The following is a 21,444-nucleotide window of genomic DNA, read 5'->3' as shown; positions in this document are numbered from 1 at the left end:
CTTGTATGGACTGCTTATTAAGCTGATTGGAGATGTACATCTCAACTCCACAGCTCTTGGGTTTCAGCCACCACATTTTTAACCTCTTTGATAACACTTTGATATGCTTTTTCAACTTCACAACTCCATCTTTCTTCAGAATTAAGGATATAAATGTAGCATTAGCCATCCTCTCCAATACTTTTTCCTCCTGGAATTCTTTAAACATCAATATAAAGTCTTCTTCATGCAAATTCCAGCATGCCTTGATAAACAAGAAGTTGAACCCATCAGGCTCCAGGGCCTTGTCTCCATTTATAGCAATGTTTCTGTTTCAGTCAGTAGACAAATCTTCCTCCACAAGCCATCAGGCCCCAGGGCCTTTTCACTGAGTTGGTTGCTCCATCTCTCGTCTGCATCTTGTGGCAAACAGGAACCTAGTTTCTTCTCCCTTCATCTCCATCCCCATATGTGTTCCCCTATTTTGATCCTTTTCCTTTCCCAAAGTAGTCTCCCCAAGCAAACAACTTTTAACAAGAAACAACTACGGACTAAATGCATTAGACACCAAAGAGAGAAAAGCAAGGGAATTGTCCTTTAGGCTCAGTTTGGAAGGAGTACAAATACAAATATGTATAGTGCAAAACCTTGTATTTACACTGTACAAATTTGCATTTGTACCCTTCCCAGACAGAGCCTTAAGTTCAAGAGATAGTTTCTTGGAATCAAAACCACTTAAATCAACTATGCACCTTTTAGAAATTGAATTAGAGATTGACATTATATATTATGACTAGACCTAATCATCAGACAGAATTTCCCTTTATATTTGATCAGTAACTGTTGGTTAAAAATCAAGTATAAAATAGAAACACTACCCAATCATCTTGGAAGAGTAGGACAGAAAAAACAATATAGACATTGGCAATACCAACACAGTAAGTTTTGCAAAACAATTATAAATTTTCACCCAGTTCAGGCATTCCCCATTCTAGTTCATTCTTCTTGACTCCCATCCTCAGTAGATTATCTGCTAAGTTGTTGGCAAAACTGGGAATTCAGTGTGAACAAACAGTTCAGATTGGAGGGCAAAGCTAATACCTCTCTAATCAGAGATCTTAGATAACATGGTCCCTTAGGCTGCATTTGGTTGCAGTACAAATCTGAACCAGATAGAAATTTTGCACTCAGTTCAGTTTTGCATCTATTTGTTTATAACCATGATTTGCACTCCTACCTCATATAAAATTGTACTATTTGCCTCATTTAAACTCACTAGCAGTGTAAGTTTTGCATCTCAAAACTGATGTAAAATTAGTACCACCTTCCTCCTACCTCAATTCTCTCTCATATACAGCGGGACCACACTATCTTGCTTCCTCTCTCACTCCCAAACGAATAACCCTCCTACCTCCATTCTCTTCCATATAAAGTGGGACCACATTATTTTACTTTTCACAAACAAACAAGACAAGGTCAAATCTGAACTCTGAAGCAAAAGTAAACAAAATTTCACACTACATACTTGCACCCCCATGCATTTACACCAGTGCAAGCAAACACAGCCTTAGCTTTTGATTGCAGCCAACCACAAGCAGATGAAAAGCATAAGATTAAACCAATTATCAAGGACAGCCTATTTGCTTAATATAATTTGGTTTGATCATAAAGCAGCTTGAGACCTCAGGCGAAAAATAGCACAGATATAAAATGGTTTAAAAAAATGAACTCACTTCACCAATAAGATTATAATGATTCCTCTGACTCTTCAGCTGAAAAAATAGGTAGCTAGCATATGCCACTAACATAATGCAGCTGCTAAATCTTGAAAGTGACAGCTCTGACCTCCCAAAATGCACCTCTGTACGAGTGAAGTGAAGAACAGCTGGAAACATTATACCCATGACAGCCATCAAAAGTAATCCTGAGTTCACTACAGCAGCTGCCTGTCATGAATATAATTTCACTTCAATTGCATCTCTATTATATTAGGATGATATGCAAGTCAAATAATTAATTCCATAAAAAGGAACAGCCTCAACTGAATGCTGGATGCTCATTTACCTTATTGAACTCTTGAACCTTCTCATGATGAATAAATCCACCACAGAAAAAGGCACAACCAAGCACTAACAGCATATTTGAGAGGATTGAACCCAATAGTGATTGCTGAACAACTCTTATCATTCCATGCTTCAAAGCATAGATAGAAATTATCATTTCCGTAGCATTGCCAAATGTAGCATTTAGAAGACCTCCAACTGCAGGCCACAACAATGAATAGCATTACTTCAAAAAAAAAAGGTTTTGTTAAATAGCTATTGACAACCATTTTGTTAGAATAGGGTAAGTGCTGAATATGTTGAAAAGCATGTTGTTGTGGGCTTTTAGCTGGCAGTTTGTGAGCCCTTTCAGGGGATCCCATATTCTACTTTTTTATCATGAATCTCTTTTTTTTTCGTAAACAGGAGTTCAAATCTCTCATAATTTTGTACATTGCCATCATACAAGTCCTTATTGTACATGGGCTCATACTTTTTTATTCACAGTAATGAAATACAATACCTTGATTATTCAAAAAAAAAAATTGTTAGAGTAGGGCAGGAAAAAGTAGTTTTTACTAATTGAGTGTATGAAGTTTCTTTTCTTGAAGCATGATACAAATATCCCACTTGGTTTGTGACTCCAATACAACATATCCCACTTAAACATTGATCAAACCATCCAGAATATTGGATTGTGGATCACTTCTTGTTAATGTTACAGGTCATGAGATCTACTAATGAAGAGCATGTACATTTATCTTGGCATGTCATATTGAGACTTAACCATGTTCACATCAGAGATTGGATCAAAGATTTCTAGGGTCAAAAAGGAGGTATCTATATTGTAGTCAGTGCATTGCTCTTACAAAAAAGGCCTTGGAAAGTATCTCCCATTTATTTGCATCCTTCTTCAAGATGCCAGTTTCAGTGGTTAAATGGCTTGAGAAAAACCAAAAGTATTTCCTTTGGAATGGAGGTGAGGTGGAAGAGTTGAGAAAAATAAGTTCCACTTGTAAAATAGAGATGGGTTTTCTGTGCTAATCAGCTTAGTAAGTTAAAATTCTGTAGTATGGGTTTTATGAATTTGGCCCTCCTAATGAAGTGCATGTGAAGGAGGTTTAGGGATTTAAGGGTGAGAGTGTTTAATAAAGCATTGATGGGGAAGTGGTTATGGTCATGGTTTAAAATATCAGTGTCAATGGAAATGCCGGTCATCCAAATATAAGACATGTCAGAAATGTCGGAAATGTCAGATGGAAACATTATAAAAATGGTCTGGAACAGTTAGACCTGCAGAAAGTGTAAGAATGGTTTGGAAACCTCCATCTTTTAACAAACTAAAGCTGAATTTTGATGGTAGCATTGGGTAATCCAGGAAGGGCAGGAATAGGTGCTTTTAGAAACCACCAAGAAGTGGTGGTGGACTTGTTTTCAGGACCAATCGGCATTGGAGATTCAGTCCAGACTGAAATTATGACTCTCTTACATGGATTGAAGCTTGCATTACAAATTGGAGTAAGGGAATTGGAAGTTGGAGATTCTCAGTTAGCCATCTCTTGGTCCAAGAATTTCAGATCAGCTCCTTGGAAATATAGACATGCTTTTAGGGAAATTGACACCCTAGCAAAGAGATTCAACTCTACTTTTGAATAGATAGGAAGGACTGCAAATGGATTGGCAGATATCTTGGCAAAGCAAGGAGTTGATGGACCTAGTTTGTTTTGGGCAAAGTTGAAACTTGATGTACTGCTGCTGGGAACCTGTTAGCTTTTTTGGGACTTCTTTGTAACTGTGACTTGAAAGTTTCTTGGGGATGACATCCCTGTTATCAAATTGTACTATCTACTGCTTTAATTAACTCTAATAAAATAAGTTATCTTCTGCTGATCAAAAAAAGTATAGATATTGTGGAAATATTTTAAAATGTGGAAAACTGGAAATAAACAATGATATTTTGTCAGAAGATTGGGGGAAATGAAAGCGAGGAGAGATGGAAGTGAAAGGCAACGTATGAGGAGGTTTAGGATTTTACCAGGAGAAATGGTTTAATTGATCCTCCTCTGAGTGGCTGTAGATTCACGGAAGAACAGGCAATCTCCACCTATTTTAAGAAGGCTGCACAGATTTCTATATTCTAGAGATTGGGAGGAACACGTAGGTGATTTGAACCAAGAAGTTCTGCCTTTTATCATGTCAAACCATAAGCCAGTGATGTTGAGACAATTTTCAGTGGTTTAAGGTCCAAAACCATTTAAATTCGAAAATATGTTGCTGGACCATCCAGACTTTTTGGATTGGCTGAAAGAGTAATGGGGAGGACTGCAAGTGGAAGGAACTGCAGGTTTCAAGCTGATTAGGAAACTGCATCTTCTGAAGGAGGAAATAAATAAGTGGAATGTAGGGGTTTTTGGTAATGTGGGGAATAGGAAAAAGGAAATATTAGAGAAAATGGCCAGCTTAGACAGGCTGGAGGAGGTGGGCTCCCTCTCAAGGGAGTGGAAAGAGAAAGGTTGGAGTTTGAGTTAAAAAAAATCTAATTCACAGAGAAGAGGAGAGCTGGAGACAAAACTCCATATTATCTTAGTTAAGAGCAGGTCACAAAAATACAGCCTTTTTTCATGCCTATGCTAGTGCAAGAAGGATAGATTTCATTTCAAGGATTCAGGTGGGGGGAGATGGTGGAAAACTGGAGTTGAACTTCAGGAGAATGTGGGGTTTTTTTGAAGGATAAAAAGGAAATTTCATTAAACTGAAAAAGGCAGCACATCTCATAAGCAATGGTTGTCAAGTTGAGAAACCAAATACACATTAGAAATCAAACTGAAAAAGAACCACTATTACAAGGATGCAAATCTAGAGTGCTCCAGAGATTCTCCAAATAGATCAGCTTTGTTCACTTGATCAAAATCTGGAAGTCTAACAGCCCAATTTGCAATCAGGTTCCCCACTGCTGCTACCAGGCATTCAATACTTTTTGACCTGTCCTCAAAAACCCTTCTGTTTCTCTCTTTCCATATAGACCAGCATACTGCGAATGGAATACATCACCAAAAGATCTTAGCCTTCTTGCTTCCTCTGAGTTTTGGCCATTTGGAGAATATCTCTGCTGGAACCAAAGGATGTAAGGCATTCACTCCAAACAGGAAGGAGAAAAACTTCCAAATGAAGTTTGCCATACTACATGAGAAGAACCAGTAGGGGTCATTCAATTTATTCGGTTAAAAACCGAACCGAATAAACCGAAATAACCAAAACCAAAATTTTTGGTTTGGTTTTTGGTTATTTCAGTTAAAACTGAATTTTAATAATATATACTCTATTATATATATTATATATTATATATAATATATTAATATATAAATATATAATATATTATATATTATATGTTATATATAATAATAAAAAGTTCAGTTAATTTGGTTAACCAAAATTCTAGTTCCAAAAACCGAACTGATTTAACCAAAAACCAAAAAGGCCGAAACTGACATTTTCGGTTTGGTTATTCACTTTTAACCGAATAACGCTCAACCCTAAGATTGGCTAAGAACAAGTGAAGGACTATTTCTTCCTTCTAGTTGCATAAGAAACAACAGCTTGCTAACTGTAAACCTCTGGACTTCAGGTGGTTAGAAGTAAGGATATTGTCGTTTTTTTTTTTTTTGATAAATAGAAGTAAGGATACTGTCATGCACCACCAGCAAAGGCTCCTACCCTTGTGGGTACTGGTTACCCCAGACTCCTTTTATCTAGTATGACTCCATTCCATCTCTCATCAATGCCTTATAAAAGGATTTAACTGAGAAACTTCCTTCTCTGCATTCTTTCCACCATAGGCCATCTTCTGTGGATCTGGAAATGTTGGTAGCTTCTAACTTTTCCAATAACAGAATACACTCTTTTTTTATCAATAACCACATTTCATTAATTAATCTCAAAAAGATTACAAGGATGAAGATAAACTTTCTTATCTTCCGACTGGAGCTTGAGCTCCCAAGAACAGAAAAAGGAAAAAATCACACTTGTGCTCAAAACATTAACTCCCTCTCGACTCCTTTCTTAGCTAACCCATCAGCAAAAGAGTTAGCTGATCTTTTCACCCAGCTGATCTTAATTTCCATCTCTTGAACCAGCCATCTAAACTTCCTCCTCTCATTACTGTACATCCATAACCTGCTATTTTCTTTATTCAGCCACCCTACCACCACCTCCAAGATCCCTTCAATGATGAGTTTTCTTATATTCATCTCTGTTATGATTTGGCCTGCCTTGGAGTTCTATCTGTCTGAGATCGGTTATGTGGAAAGAGGTAGAAAGGTGGGAGAAAGAGAGAAAGAAAGAAAGGAGAAAATCTGGTTCAAACTAGAAGTCTCAAGTCACTTCTCCCAGTTGGCCAGACAGTACTTTTATTATTAAAAATAATTGAAAAGACATATGTGCCCTTATTTATGTAATGAGCACTGGTTCTAACACAACATTACAAATCAGCAACACTAATCTAGGTATAAAGACAGAAATACCCCTACGCTAACACTCCCCCTCAAGCTGGTGAGTATATATCATATACTCCCAGCTTGTTACATATGTAGTCCACTCTTTCCTGTATTAACATATGCAATGTCTAGCTCTCCATTCAGCACCTTCTCCCTCACAAAGTGACAGTCAACTTCAATGTGCTTGGTTCTTTCATGAAACATCGGATTAGAGGAAATATGAACTGCAGCCTGATTGTCACAAATAGAGCTTCATTGGAGTGTTGATGTTGTACCCTACTTCTTGCCACAACTGTCTGCTTCTTACTTTTCCATGTAACCAGGTTACCTCCCAGGAAAGTGCAATAGCATGTGGTAGACCGCCTATCAGACATAGAACCGGCCCAGTCAGCATCAGAATAACCTTCTATTTCAAGTTTTCCACCACTCTTGTATATCAGACCGCGACCCGGAGCCCCTTTTAAATACCTCACAATTCTCAGAATTGCATTCCAATGAGGAATCAAAGATTTTTGCATGAACTGGCTTACCACACTAACCACAAATGAGATGTTTGGTCTAGTAATGGTTAGGTAGTTCAGTTTACCCACAAGTCGTCAGTATCTGCCAGGGTCTTCAAACACTTCACTCATATCACTACTCAGCCTGGTATTTGTGTCCATAGGTGTTTCGGTTGGTTTAGCACCGAACAAGCATGTTTCTTCCAGCAAATCAAGCACATATTTCCTCTGGCACAAATTAATACCATACTTGGACCTTGCTACCTCTATCCCCAAGAAATATTTCAATTTACCAAGATCCTTTGTTTGAAAATGATAATGCAGATAAGTCTTCAGCCTATCAATACCCATGTTATCATTCCTAGTAATAACAATATCATCTACATACACCACCAACAGTATTTTTCCTCCCGGAGAGTCATGACTAAATACAGAATGATCAACTTTGCATTGTTTCATACCAAACTTCTTTACTACCTCACTGAACCTACCAAACCATGATCGAGGAGACTGTTTAAGCTCATATATAGCCTTCCTTAGTCTGCACACCTTACCATCCTCCCCCTGAGCAACAAACCCTGGAGGTTGCTCCATGTAGACCTTTTCGAGTAAGTCACCATGCAAAAAGGCATTCTTGATATCAAGCTGATATAGCAGCCAATCATACATGGCTGCAAGAGATATCACAACACCAACTGACCCTATCTTAGCAACCGGTGAGAAGGTCTCTGTGTAGTCAATACCATAGGTTTGGGAGTACCCTTTTGCAACCTATCGCGCTTTCAGGCGTTCAACACTACCATCAGGCAGATACTTAACCGTATAAACCCATTTACAACCAACAGCTTGCTTCCCAGGAGGAAGAACAGTGAAGTCCCAAGTATGATTATGATGAAGGGCAGAGAGTTCTTCTTCCATCGCTCGGCACCACCCTGGAGAGGCAAGGGCTTCTTGGACATCCTTAGGGACAACAACTGATGATAACAAGGTGACAAACTGGCAATGGGAGGCGGAAAAGTGAGTAAGTGAAACATAATTAGAAATAGGATGAAGGATGCAAGTGCGTTTACCTTTCCGCAAGGCAATGGGGAGATCAAGCTCAAATGCTGAGTGCGGGTCTGGTGCCGAATCTGTCGACGGAGATGTAGCCGGAGGAGTAGTAGCTAGTACACGTAGGCGATGTGTATACACATGACGGATGGGTGGGCGTTCAATAGGTGGTGGCACCGGAGGCAAGGATTTGATCACGACTAGAACAAGGGGAAGAGGGTCGGCGACGGGAAGTGGAAGAGGAGGAGGTGATGAGGAGGATGAAGCATCACCGGACCCCAAAAAGAACGGAGTAGACTCAAAGAAAGTGACATCAGCACACACAAAGGACCGTCGAGAACTAGGATGGTAACACACATTCCCTTTCTGGGTCCGAGAATAGCCAAGGAATATGCACTTAAGAGAACGGACATCAAACTTGTCATTCACAGTACCCAGATTATGGACAAAGCAAACACACCCAAATACCCTAGGCGTAAGAGGAAACGAAGACAAAGCGGGAAACAAAACCGTAAACAGAGAATGACCATCAAGAATGAACGTGGGCATCCGATTAATTAGAAAGCAAGAGGTAAGCAATGCATCTCCAAAAGGGTTTGAGAACATGCATATGATGCATTAGGGACTGTGCGATTTCCAGAAGATGGCGATTCTTTCTCTCAGCCACCCCGTTTTGTTGTGGGGTGTAGGTACATGAGGTTTGATGTATAATGTCGTGTTGGTCCAGGTATTCTTGAAATGATGAGGATAAATATTCACGGCCATTATCAGAATGGAAAACTTTGATGTGGGTACCAAATTGATTACGAATCTCAGCATAAAATTTCTGAAAAATGGTAAACAATTCACTTCTTTCTTTCATTAAATAGAGCCACGTCATCCTTGAAAAATCATCTACAAAATGACAAAATATCTGCATCCATTATATGACATCACTTTATAAGGACCCCAAACATCTGAATGAATTAACGAAAAAGGACTCGACACATGGTTATCAACCCTAGAACTAAAGGGAACACGATGGTGTTTCCCAAACTGACACAACTCACAATCCAAAACAGAAAGCTGACTCAAAGACGGAACCAAAGACTTCAAAACTTTTAGCGACGGATGACCAAATCGGCAATGCCACTAGAGAAGAGAAAGGGATGACTGAAGAGCTGTTGAAGTTCTACCACCATCGTCAAGATAATACAGTCCACCAACTTCATGCCCTCCACCAATCTTCATCCCGGTCTTGAGATCCTAAAAAACACACATAGAATGATAAAAAGTAACGAAGCAGTTAAGTGATTTGGTCAGCTTACTAACAGACATAAGATTAAAAGGCAATTTATGAACATACAAAACTGAGGAGAGGGATACAGGGTCTAGGTCAACATTACCAACACCACAAATTAAGGATGTGGAACCATTAGCAAGGGTGACAGATTGTGATGTTGAGCAATGAGATAAGGAAGAAAACACACCTGGAGTTCTAGTCATGTGATCGGAGGCTCCAGAGTCAATGATCCAGGGATTGGGTGTGGATGCCAAACAAACCATACCTGAGTGAGCGAAAGTCATCGTGTTCTGCTGTGATTGGATAAACCTCTCATATTCATCACGGGGAACACTCACCATCTCCTTCACGGGACCATATGTAGATGTAGGAGGCATCTGATCAGATGAATGATTCTCCTATCTAAAGCTGGAACTGGAGTCACTAGTCGCGGCATGATTGGCCCAGGTTGCGGGTGGACCATGTAGATCATAACAATAGTTAATGGTATGTCCATCCATACCACAATGAGTGCACTTCCTCGGGCCTAAGCCACGTCCTCTACCATGGGCTCCCCCTGAATCTCTACCCCCAGTGCGACCACCACCACGATTATAAGTAGGCCCACCATTACCACTTCGGCCATACATAGAACCATTACTATCACCACGGCCAGACTGAGCTCCCCGAGCTCCACCTCTAGCACCACGGCCTCTCGATACAGCAAAGGCAGATCTATCTGAGATATTAGAGTTCTTAATAGATCCGATAAAAATCCTCCAGAGTCGAGCAAATACCTCTTCTAAGGAGGGAAGAGCTGATCCTCCTAATATCTGAGCCCGTACCAGTTCATATTCAGACTTCAGTCCCACCAAAAATCTAGTCACATCAAGATATTCTCTTTGTTGTTGTTGGATCTTGACATCAAAAGTGAGAGGGTGATAAGACATTCAACTCATTACGTATGTTTCTCATGCTAGCATAGTATTCCTCAAGACTCTGATTGCCCTGTTGCAGATTAAAGTACTCTTGATACAGCTGATACACTCTGGTTGTATTGTCCTGACCCGAATACAATTTCTTCACATGCTCCCACACATCTTTGGCAGTGTCAAGAAACATGAAGTTTACACTAATCCTGGGTTCCATACTATTCCACAACCATGTAATGATCTGAGCATCCTCTTGCTCCCAGTCTTCATACTCGTGAGAGTCAGTGGAGGGTTTCTCCTCTCTTATGTGTTTTACCTTCTTCTTTGCCTTCAGAAAGACTTCGACGGATTTAGCCCAAGGCACATAATTCTCTCCGTTTAGTTTAATGGAGGTCATCTTAACATTCAGGTAGTCTGTAGGCACCATCACATTAGGTTTACAATCACTGTTATCTCCCATTCCGTTATCACCGATTCTGCACACTTGCTGAATTCTATTACCACTGAATTCTGCACACTGCACACAACTAGATCACACTCGTCACACTGATTTCAGCACTTGTTCTTGCTGAAAAGTGTGCTCTTTACACCACAAACCCTACCCCTATGGCTACCTGAAATCTCACCACTATATGATCACAACTCTTCCTTTGAAATACACAAAAACCAGCATAAACCCTAGCACACTAATGTCTGAAACCCTAGCATATGGTCTGAAACACACTTCCTGTTTGATCCATAACAAGTATCATGCACAGAAATCTCTTACCTTATCACTGAAGCAACAACCACACGAGCAGGAAATCAGTCCACACAAGACAGCCACTGTACCACATAGATCGGCCCTCTATTCTTCATCGATTAGGGGAGGGCGATCTTAGAAACCACAGCAACCAACCACACAAGACCTGACTGGAGGCATAGAAACCTCTAAGGGAAGAGGGCGATTACTCCTTTTCAGCCCTTTCCCTTATCTTCAGTCAAATGCAGAAAAAACAAGAGAAACCCTAGATAGGGTGCGCAGAGAATAGAAATCTAGGCAGACAGAAATCTAGGCAGATTCAAGTAGCTCTGATACCATGTTATGATTCGGCCTGCCTTGGAGTTCTATCTGTCTGAGATCAGTTATGTGGAAAGAGGTAGAAAGGTGGAAGAAAGAGAGAAAGAGAGAAAGGAGAAAATCTGGTTCGAACTGGAAGTCTCAAGTCACTTCTCCCAATCGGCCAGACAGTACTTTTATTATTAAAAATAATTGAAAAGACATATGTGCCCTTATTTAAGTAATGAGCACTGGTTCTAACACAACATTACAAATCAGCAACATTAATCTAGGTATACAGATAGAAATACCCCTACGCTAACAATCTCCTTAGCTCTTTGGACTCCTTCCAGAACTACAAAGATCTCAACCCTGAGAGAGTCACCCACTCCAATTGGGCCTGAAAACATAGCTGAAATAAACCCATTCTCATCCCTAAACACACCTCCAATCCCCAATTGTCCAGGATTCCCCCAACTACTCCCATCAAAGTTTAGTTTTAAAAAACCGGTCGGTAGGGGGGTCCAAGACACACTCATTACTATTTTGGGCTGGGTGCAATTAGCAATCTCACCCCCACTTCCTCAATAAATCATCCACTGTGAAGTCTATAAACAGCTTTGAAGATTTCAGCCACTGTACTACCCTTATATGGATCAGTTCTCTCAATTCTTCATTGTCTCTCTCTACTTCAGAGAAGATCCTATAATTTCTTTCCTCCCATAAAGCCCAACATACTGCAGCCCTCAAGCATCTTCACATGGTCCTTCCCCTTTTCATTCGGCACCTGAAGAAGGAAGGGGAAAAAAGGCTTTGCAAATTTGATGGAGAATTCCATCTACCCAATAACAGAATACACTCTTCCACTTCTTGGTCTAGTAAAGGTCTTCTGAATTTCGGGTTCCAAATCAATTGCTCCCTTCTCCACTCATAACACTAGTCAATAGAGACTTGGTGTTCCATCAGCTTGTATAGTCTTGGACACACCTCACATAGTTTCCCTACCCCGAGCCAATCATCTTCCCAAAACCTCACCATAGAACCATCCCCCATTTTAAACTTGACCAGACTTCTAAACTCTTGATTAAAACCCATAACTCCCTTCCAAACACTTACCCCATAAGAACTTCTTACTTCCCTTGATTCCCACTTGAACCTCACCACTCCATATTTTCCAACCACCACCCTCCTCCATGAAGCCTCCCTCTCTCTCTCTCTTGACCAAATCTCCACAACCACTTCCCTAATAGTGCTTTGTTGAATAGCTTCACCCTTCTCAGCCCTAAACCTCAACCCCTCCTTTGACCTACGTACCTCTAGAGAAGGTGGTTGATTATCACAAGAGGTTATGCACCTCTATAGTTTGGAATTTCATAGAAAAGAATCTTGGAGAAGTTTCTTTTTTTTTCAATAACGAGGAATCTTGGAGAAGATGGTGAATGCTACTTTCATATCTTTGATTCTAAAAAAGGAGGGAGTGGTGGATTTGAAGGATTTCAGACCTATAAGCCTGATTAGTAGCCCATACAAGTTGTTGGCTAGAGTTTTATCTAAGAGGTTGAAGAAAGTTCTACATGAAGTGGTTGGAGAGTCCCAAATGGTGTTTGTGGAAGGGAGATGACGGAAATGGGACTGAAGGGGCAAAGGAAAAAGTAGTCTTGGAAGAGAAGTGGAGAAGGGGACAGATGTGTAGAAGAGGAGGAAGGAGGGAAGAAGGATTTGGAGACTGAGGGTGAGGGAAGTGAAGGTGAAGAAGATAAGCGGGGGGGGGGGGGGGGGTTGAACATATAAAAGGAAAAAGTACAGAACTTTCCCATTAGAGGAGAATGGAGAAGAGAGGATGGAAGCGGATTCAGGGGAAGAAAATGAGTCTGAACTGATGATTGAAGAAACCCATATGGTAGAAAAGTCTGCTAACATCGAGGAAGTAGTGAATAGGGGAGTGAAAGTTAGCAAAATTTTGGGCCTGTTTTTTCTAGGAGGGGAGGAATTCGCAAAAGAAGCCTTTAGATCTGTGGAGGAAACAAGAGCTATGGTGGAAACATTTGGGAAGAAAGAAGGTCTGATAGATCCAGTGGTTAACCTTAATTGTGATAATTCAACAAGGCAAGGGGTGGAAGCAGTTGCTGGATGCTGTGGGGACTTCATAGAGGAGCCAGAAGAAGAGGTCGAGGGGGTGATGATTGAAGACAGGAGTCAGAAATTAGTAGGGAATTCTGAAATAGCGGTGGGAAGTCTAAATGCAGTCGAAAGATTCAGAACTCAAAAGCACAAAAAAAATACAACAGCAGATCCCAGTCTCTAAGGTCTTTACGAGGTTAAAAGGTGGTCTTTTTGGAATGGGACCAAACAAGCTCATCAAAAAACCCAAAGGAATAGTCAAGAAACGACAACAAATTTGTACTCAAAAAACTGAGAAAGATGATTAAAGTTGCTTGTTAGGGTTTGGGTGTCTGGTTTGAGCTTTTGTTGGGCATCAGGCTGGTTTGATATTCTGGTTTTCTTTTGGCTTTTGTCTTGTCTTGTATTGTTATGGTAGGGGGCTTTTGTTAGAAGGCTTTCAGCTTGGTTCTGGTTTTGGTTGATTTGGGTTTTTTCCGTCTCTTTGGGGTTCAGCTTGGGTTGGCCTTTCCTTTTGAGTGATTGCTTATCACCTTCCTTGTATCTTTCTTTTTGTTTTAATAAATTCTTTTATTTTATCTTCACAAAAAAAAAATCTGATTATTTGTCAAGAGCGAAATTTTAATAGCAAATTAGCAAATGGTTCAATCCCCCCCCCAATTCCTTGTATGTTTGCATGCTGTAGTACAGAATGGGTAAGATAAATGGTTCAAATGATTGTACAGTTTCAAATTAGTCTATGTTCTTTAGGTTGTCTTTAGTTGCAATGAAAATTTATTTGCACTGATGCAAAACCATGACAGTCTAATTTATTTGCACTAAATGATTTTAGTGCAAATTATGATTTATCTTTATTTCAAATTTTACCTTGCTTTGTTTAATTGCAGTACAAATGAAGCAAATCAAGACTTGAAGCAAAATAAAGTAACACCCAAAATGAAATTAAACCAGAATTTGAATTCTTTTTATTTGCACTCCCATGCATTTGTACTAGTGCAAATAAAATTGCACTGCAACCAAACACAGCCTTGTGTGTATGATGCAGTATCAAACCATAATTTGCTAAAGAATGAGTATGTTTACCCGTAGAACCTGTGTAGAATGCAAGTTGTCTGTAGCAAAAAAAGAAAAAGAAAAAGCAAAAGCATATAAGTTAGTAGGTTTAAAAGTAAAAAACAGGATGCCAGTAACATTATGTGCCCAATTTTAGTATAATAAGAAAACTTACTCGGTTGCATATCCCAAACGCTCAGCTAAAGGAATGATGCCCAATAAGCTGAAGCAAAATACCCATCCCTAAAATATGGCCAACTTAGAGGATTGAAAACCAGTAGAAAGCATTCTTACACCACTGACATTTAATCCAAATGATATAGAAAGAATTGGAAGACTTTCCATGTGTGAACATATTAATTTATTTCATCACAGTAATTATTTCTAGTTACCATTACTAATTAAAAAGTAGGTATAAATCAAATCAGTTTTCATGCTATACCCTTATTTCTTTGTAATTCTTAATTAAAGCAAACATAAGTGAACAAGACAAATACAATGCTTACATGCTTTCCAGTGAGATGGTGAAGCAATATTGCCAAGGGACCAAAAGGTAACAACAAATTAATCTTCGCTTTGAATAAGACAATTGGAATACTCTTGATTGGCCAACCATTTATGTTCTTATATGTGAATGTATGGGAAACATTTGCCACTGATACAAGATGAGGTGTCTCACAAAAATGCCTCTTTCTAGTGTCTTGGGATGAATTAAATTGACTGTCTTCAGATTCAAGATCTGTCTTCTCTTCTATTTGTCCCATCTGCTAGCACAGAATACTTTATTGATTAAAAATAGCACTACCACATACAATAAGAATCCAATATAGAGTCTGTAATATTTTTTTAAACTAACTGTATTAATTTAATGTCTTAGATGCTGACACTAAGTCTTCAAGGGACTCACTTCAATGAGAGCCATCAGCTAGAACAATTTATCTGAACTGCAGCTCAATGTCATGGACCACCAAGTTATCACTACACCCACAAAGAATGGTACATTAGAAAGATCACGAAGAACACCATAAAATTATGCTTTTCTTTCCCACTGCCCCTAACCTTTAATACAAGATCATCTAGTTCATAAGCAGATGGACATCTATTCAGTAAACCAACTGGGACGAAGAAACTAAGAAGTAAAGAAAAAAAAAAAAAAGAAGAACAGAACCCAATGCAATTTTAGAAGGAATTCTCCTTCCTTCCATGCGACATGAAGCAAAGAATACACATTTTGAAGAAAAAAAGGCAGAAACTTAGCAATCAAAAGCAACACATTAATGCAATTGCACCACTGCACCTAAAACCGGCTAACATTGAATTCATAATGAAACAAAAAATGCATTTATACAAATTCAAAATTTCAGCTCTTATACAAGCATTAAAAATATTCAAATATCCACCAGGATATCCATTTTGAATGTTCACAATCGGACTCAACATGCAACTTTGGAAGTTCAGGCACCCAAATTAGATCATCCTACCGACAATTCCCGGACCAATACCCACATATTCAAAATGCTGGGTTCCCTTATCTGAGCACATCCGAACGCATAAGCAATAAGAAAAAAGACAAAACAAGTAAAGAAATCAATAGTTAACAAATTCCAGATGCCCTAAAACAAACCCAAAAAAGAGTTGCTGGTATCACAAACAAAACAAAGAAAAGAAGAGAAGAAAACGACCTCCGATGGAAGTTCGGGCGATTGGAAAGAGTAAACAAGTGAGGAGAGAGACATAGACAGGATCAGCTGAATAATTTAAATGGCCAAACAAGACAGATCTGGCGTACCGAATGCCCATGTAACGTCTCTGGGATAGTTAGATATGCATACCTGATCACGAAAAAGAAGATGATTTAGCTAACGTAACAAAGAGATCCACATCCAATGAAGGCAACCAGCGGCAATAAAGACTGGCGGTGGAAATTGAGCAACCGCTGAATGCCCGAACAATTTTGTGCTTTTTATCTTCTTATTTTCGAAAATGGAGGGAGAATTTTCTTTGACGATCTCTAGGTAAAGAGCAGATTTTTTGTGGTATCGTGCTGGTGCGGTGGTGAAGACTGAAGAAAGAAGGTTCGTGGAAGGTGCTCAGAGCCTCATACTGTCGGAGCAGCATTTCCTTGCAACTACCAATAAATCACAGACACGCAACCAATCATCAAACGTAAGAAGAAACAGTTCACTGAAATAGTGATACCCGAAAAAAAATAAAAAAAAAATTATTAACGAATCAACCGGTCAATAGATTCGAATTATCGTTTATATATCTAGACATCCTGTTCAATTAAAACATTTGTAAAATTAATATAAATTTACAGAAATATAAATGAAACAAAGAACATGTGTCCTCGGTTTCTTTGTTAATTTTTGTAAAATTAATATAAATTTAAAATATTAGTTAATTTTTTTGTAACATTAATTGGTAGGACTATCTCATTGTGTCATCGGTTCAAAACACTTCGGATAATAACTATTTGAACAGAGGATGCAATTAGATAGTCCTGCCAGTTGGATAGGGCCGAGGTGGAAAGACGAAACCATGTACCGAGATCTACGACCAAGAAAAAAGTTAGAGGATCAATGAGTTGTTCCTCAAGTGGGTATTCCAATGTTCAAGTCAATAAGATAGGAAAGGATGTGGCTAAGACGAGTAGGCTAAAATAGCATGGTCCGAGCTAAAGAGATAATGTATAAGTATATTTAAAGTGTTATTCCAAAAGTCACTTACCTCGAGTGGGGAATACCCATTTATAGTTGGGTGTTCGTGTCCCAAATGGATAGGGTTCTCGAGGATGTCGAGATGTGGGTGTCCGTCAAGGTCTTCTGGAGGTTTCCTCTACCCTAGCGGAGTCCACTTCTTTATCTGTGTAGACACTCCTTAGTCATGCTCTTCCATTACGCGTAGTGTTGACGTGGCTTGAGAGAGAGGGCAGTTGCAGAGATAGTCACATGGCTTCTTTGGCCAGTTCTACCATCATCCAAACACCACTCCCCCAATTCAAAAATCGAGCATAGTGCTCGGTTGCGACTGGGTGTGGAAGAGTTATGTAGTCTTCGGTTGAGGAATGTTAATTTTTTTGAGTTGACTAGCTCAAGGTAAGACCGGTTCAGTGGGCAAATCGACTGGTTCAATGCTCACGTTGTTTCCATTATGGATCGGCAAATGCGTCGTTTCGTCTTCCTAAGGTTATGCGCATGCAAAGTGCGGCGTCGAATCAATGCCATTGATTTGATTTGATCTGGACCATTGGTTGCCCTTATAAAAGGGGAGTAGGCAAGCCATTTTACTTTATCATTTGTGAAGAGTTTGCTCATTGGAGTTCGATTGATGTCCTTTGCTTGATATCCCAGGTGTCCCAACCTTATTTTTTCTTTGATAAGATGTCTTTCACCACGTTTTCCTTGTCTTCCCTTTTCACTAGGTATATTGCAGGGGATGAGAGTGAGGATAGTCATTGATATGAGGGGACCAAGGTTAGGGTATCGGAGACCAATGCCAATGTGGTCGAGGTCGTTGACGAGAGCGACACTAAGGTCTAAGAGATTAGTGTCCGAGAGACTAGTGTTGATGAAGCTATTAAAGCCGATGAGGTGTTGGAAGAGCAAGCCCTTGAGGGGAGGAGCAATTTGCCTCGGCTCCATGTATTCTTTCTCTGACCGACTTGGCTCAGATCTGAGAGGTGTACCACATTCCCAAGGAATATAAACTGAGGTGTCCTAGGATCGGGGAGAGGGCCACTTCGGCCCATTCCGAAGAGATTTTTGTGTGTATGTCCATAGTTTGATAGCAAGTCTTAGATTCCCTTTAAACCTTGAGGTAGTGGCTATCCTGAGGTGGTATCAGGTCCTGCCTATTCGGTTGATGCTGAACTCATTTTAGTACCTAGTCGGGCTCCTCTACTACTGCACTCTCAAGGATATTGAGATTACCCTGCCAATGTTTAGATATATTTTTCCACTTGAAAAAGCACAATCAGGGGTACTACTACCTATCGGCCAAGCCGAACACCAAGGTGCTCGTTGGGGCTCCCTCTTCCATTAAACACTGAAAAGAGGGGTTTTTTTCTTTGTGAAGTGTCAAGGAGGTTGGTCGTTCTCCCTCGCCCTGTCCGTTCCGAGGACCAAGGATAAGGGTCATTCCCAAACTGAGTTGTCGGAGGGGGAGATAGCTACTGTGAGGAGGATAGTGAGGATGCACATCAGGGAATACACATCGCCTTGATTGTTGACCTTGGTTGTGGGTTGCGTGATTTTTTTGGTGAGCTTATCTAACTTTGTATTAATTGTGAAGATTCAGATATGATCGGTGCTCAGAAGAGAGCTTGGCGTATGAAGTCCGTGGTCGCAAAGAAAGTGTAGGTAGCTAGGACCTCAAGTGCGTAGCTCGGGACTGCGGAGCTTCAGCGCCGCTAGGCAGAATAAACGTTTTGGCAGGGGAAGAGGTCGAGGTCGACGGAGGAAGTCATGATGGTTGACTCTGAGGAGGCCATGACTCAACTCGAGCGGTCCTCATCGTAGAGGGGGGATGCTCTAGAACATGCTTTGGCTAAGGGCTTTGCTAGTGTATACATGCCTCAATGGTCAGTTTGGCCAGAGGACACCCTTGAGACGAAGGGGGTGGCTATAAAACTTACCCAGGTGTAATGCTCTCTCTCTCTATATATATATATATATGAAAGCTGGTTCTGTCATGTCAGCATAGCTCTCCTTATAGGAAACCCCCTTCCTAATTTTATGTTTTTTTTGAATTTTTTATTTTTTTAATTCCACATAATTACCCATTAAAAAAATAAGGAAATCACATGTGCATAACTATTTCTAACAACCATAAAGAAAGAGGTATTCACTTTTCTAATGTTTAGCCAAGTGGCACCACTTTCCCTCACTTCCTCATATATTATATCTAATTCCTATTTATCTCCTAAATTATCTCTAACTCCTATTTATCTCTTAAATTATCTCTAATTTAGTACAGAGATTCTCTCCTAAACTATCTCTAATTCCTATTTATCTTCTCCCTCACTTTTTTATCCATATCTATCTAAAAAAAATTTTAATTTAAAAAATTCAGAACTATTTAAATGTTACAACGAAATGATATACTAAATTTAAAATATTTATTCAAAACTAAAAAAAAGATTTAATAATATTCATATTATTAATAATTCAATATTTTTACAAAATTCATCATGAAATTATGTAGTAACAATATAAATTATAATTTTATGAATTATTCAATTTAAATTTTATTCAAATAATAAAAATTTAACATTAAAAATTTAAACATTATTAATATTTCCATAACTAAAATTCTTAAATAAAAAACATTAAAAGTATCTAAATAATACAACAAAATATTTAATATTACGTAATAACATTAAAAAAATTAAAATTAAAATAATATATTTTTTTAAATATTTTACATATTATTTAAATATTTAAATAACAAATTTATAAATAGTTAAAATGACGAAATTATGTAATAAATTTAAAGAAAATCTTAAAAGTAATAAATAATTATAATAGAATTCATAATATTGATATTAATAATAATTTAATATTTTACAAAATTAATAATGAATTAGGTAATTATAGCATAATTATAATTTAATGGATTTTTAAATTCAATAAATAATTAATATTTTAAGAATTAGGTAACAATATTATTTCAATAACTAAATAATATTGTAAATAACTAACTTCACTTATATCAATTAATAATTATAGAAAATAACTATCGACAAAATTATATTTATTAGTAATAATTTTACAATAATAGTGTATATTCATTATATATTTATATATACTATATTTAATATTTATTTTACTTTCACTAATTATCTTTTTTTCCATAAATATGCTTTCAATAATTATTTATAAATCTATTTTATTTTGATATTTAATAGAAAATTATCAATAATTATTGGAGATTAAACAACTATTATTTAACTTTTGAAATTTAATGTGTTGTATTTATTGTATTTTTGTTATAAATTTATTTTTAGTAATTATATATTTTTTATAATTTATAGATCGATACTTATTATATGAGATTACGCTATTTATTGACTAATTTAGTATATTTTCAGAATTTATTATATTTTTTAATTATTTGATTTTTATTATATTTTAATTACAAACTTGGTTTCAATGATTGTGTACATTTGCTATAAATTTTCAATAATTATTGGAGATTAAACTATTATTATTTATTAGAGATTAGACTGTAAATTTAGTTAAAATTAGGAGTGTTCAATGATTAGTTCAGTTCAATTACAAGCTGTTTCACCATCCAAATCGATCTGGTCAAGCCTGTAGTTTGTCACTCGAAACCGATTGACCATTAGTGAAAACCCACCAACTTGGGTTGTATTGATTTGAGTCTATTTTTGGTTTAGTTTGTTTATTCAAAAGATTTAAACTTAAATATTAACTTTAAATTTCATAAAAGACAATGAGATTATTAAAAAGTAAATTACAAAAATTAAATCTATGATATAAAATATTTTAGACTAAGAAATATGGGCATTTTCCTACTTTTTTGTATTAAAATTTTAAATTTAAAATATATTTATTAATCCAAAGCCGATATGAAATAATATAAAAGTTACCGAATCAGGTTGACTTTGGTCAGATTGTTTATTAAAAAGTTAAAATATAAAATAATTATATTCTTTTATGTATTTCTATTGTTTAAGTTTCGATTAACAACACCCATGCATAGCACGGGTCCCCGTCACCATTCCTCTCCTTGCTCCATTAAATAATTTTTTGAAAATAACTGAAAATTATTTAAAATGCATTAAATAATTATTGAAATTTATTAGAATATTTTGGAAATTTTAGGAAAATTTATTACATTTGATAGATTTTGGAAAATCATTAAAAATTTATGTAATTTTTTATTGCAAATTATTAAAGATAAATGACTATGGGAAATGGAAAACTATAATTTAAACAAATAATTACACA

At 37.7% G+C, this 21,444-nt stretch overlaps 1 protein-coding gene across 3 annotated transcripts in view; it reads right to left on the bottom strand.

Moving 5' to 3' along the window:
- LOC148846701 (vacuolar cation/proton exchanger 3-like) overlaps nucleotides 1-16,708 on the bottom strand; it is a 74,555-nt gene extending 57,847 nt beyond the window's left edge. For 2 of the 3 annotated variants that reach the window (XM_088950584.1, XM_088950586.1), the window contains exons 1-7: nucleotides 16,303-16,708; nucleotides 15,378-15,448; nucleotides 14,977-15,234; nucleotides 14,646-14,713; nucleotides 14,501-14,529; nucleotides 2,044-2,240; nucleotides 1,713-1,925 (exon numbers count right to left, since the gene is read on the bottom strand). In XM_088950584.1, coding sequence (XP_088806710.1) covers nucleotides 1,713-1,925; nucleotides 2,044-2,240; nucleotides 14,501-14,529; nucleotides 14,646-14,713; nucleotides 14,977-15,234; nucleotides 15,378-15,392 — 780 coding nt within the window. In that variant the 5' untranslated portion in view covers nucleotides 15,393-15,448; nucleotides 16,303-16,708. Of the gene's footprint in view, nucleotides 1-1,712; nucleotides 1,926-2,043; nucleotides 2,241-14,500; nucleotides 14,530-14,645; nucleotides 14,714-14,976; nucleotides 15,235-15,377; nucleotides 15,449-16,152 lie in introns of all 3 variants that reach the window. The other variant, XM_088950585.1, reaches the window with a different exon arrangement.
- Nucleotides 16,709-21,444: the final 4,736 nt, after the last annotated feature.

Source organism: Nelumbo lutea, chromosome 6 (assembly GCF_056320005.1).
Source record: "Nelumbo lutea isolate HS-2025 chromosome 6, American lotus-T2T, whole genome shotgun sequence".
NCBI lineage: Eukaryota > Viridiplantae > Streptophyta > Magnoliopsida > Proteales > Nelumbonaceae > Nelumbo > Nelumbo lutea.
This window is presented reverse-complemented; position numbering and strand designations above follow the sequence as displayed.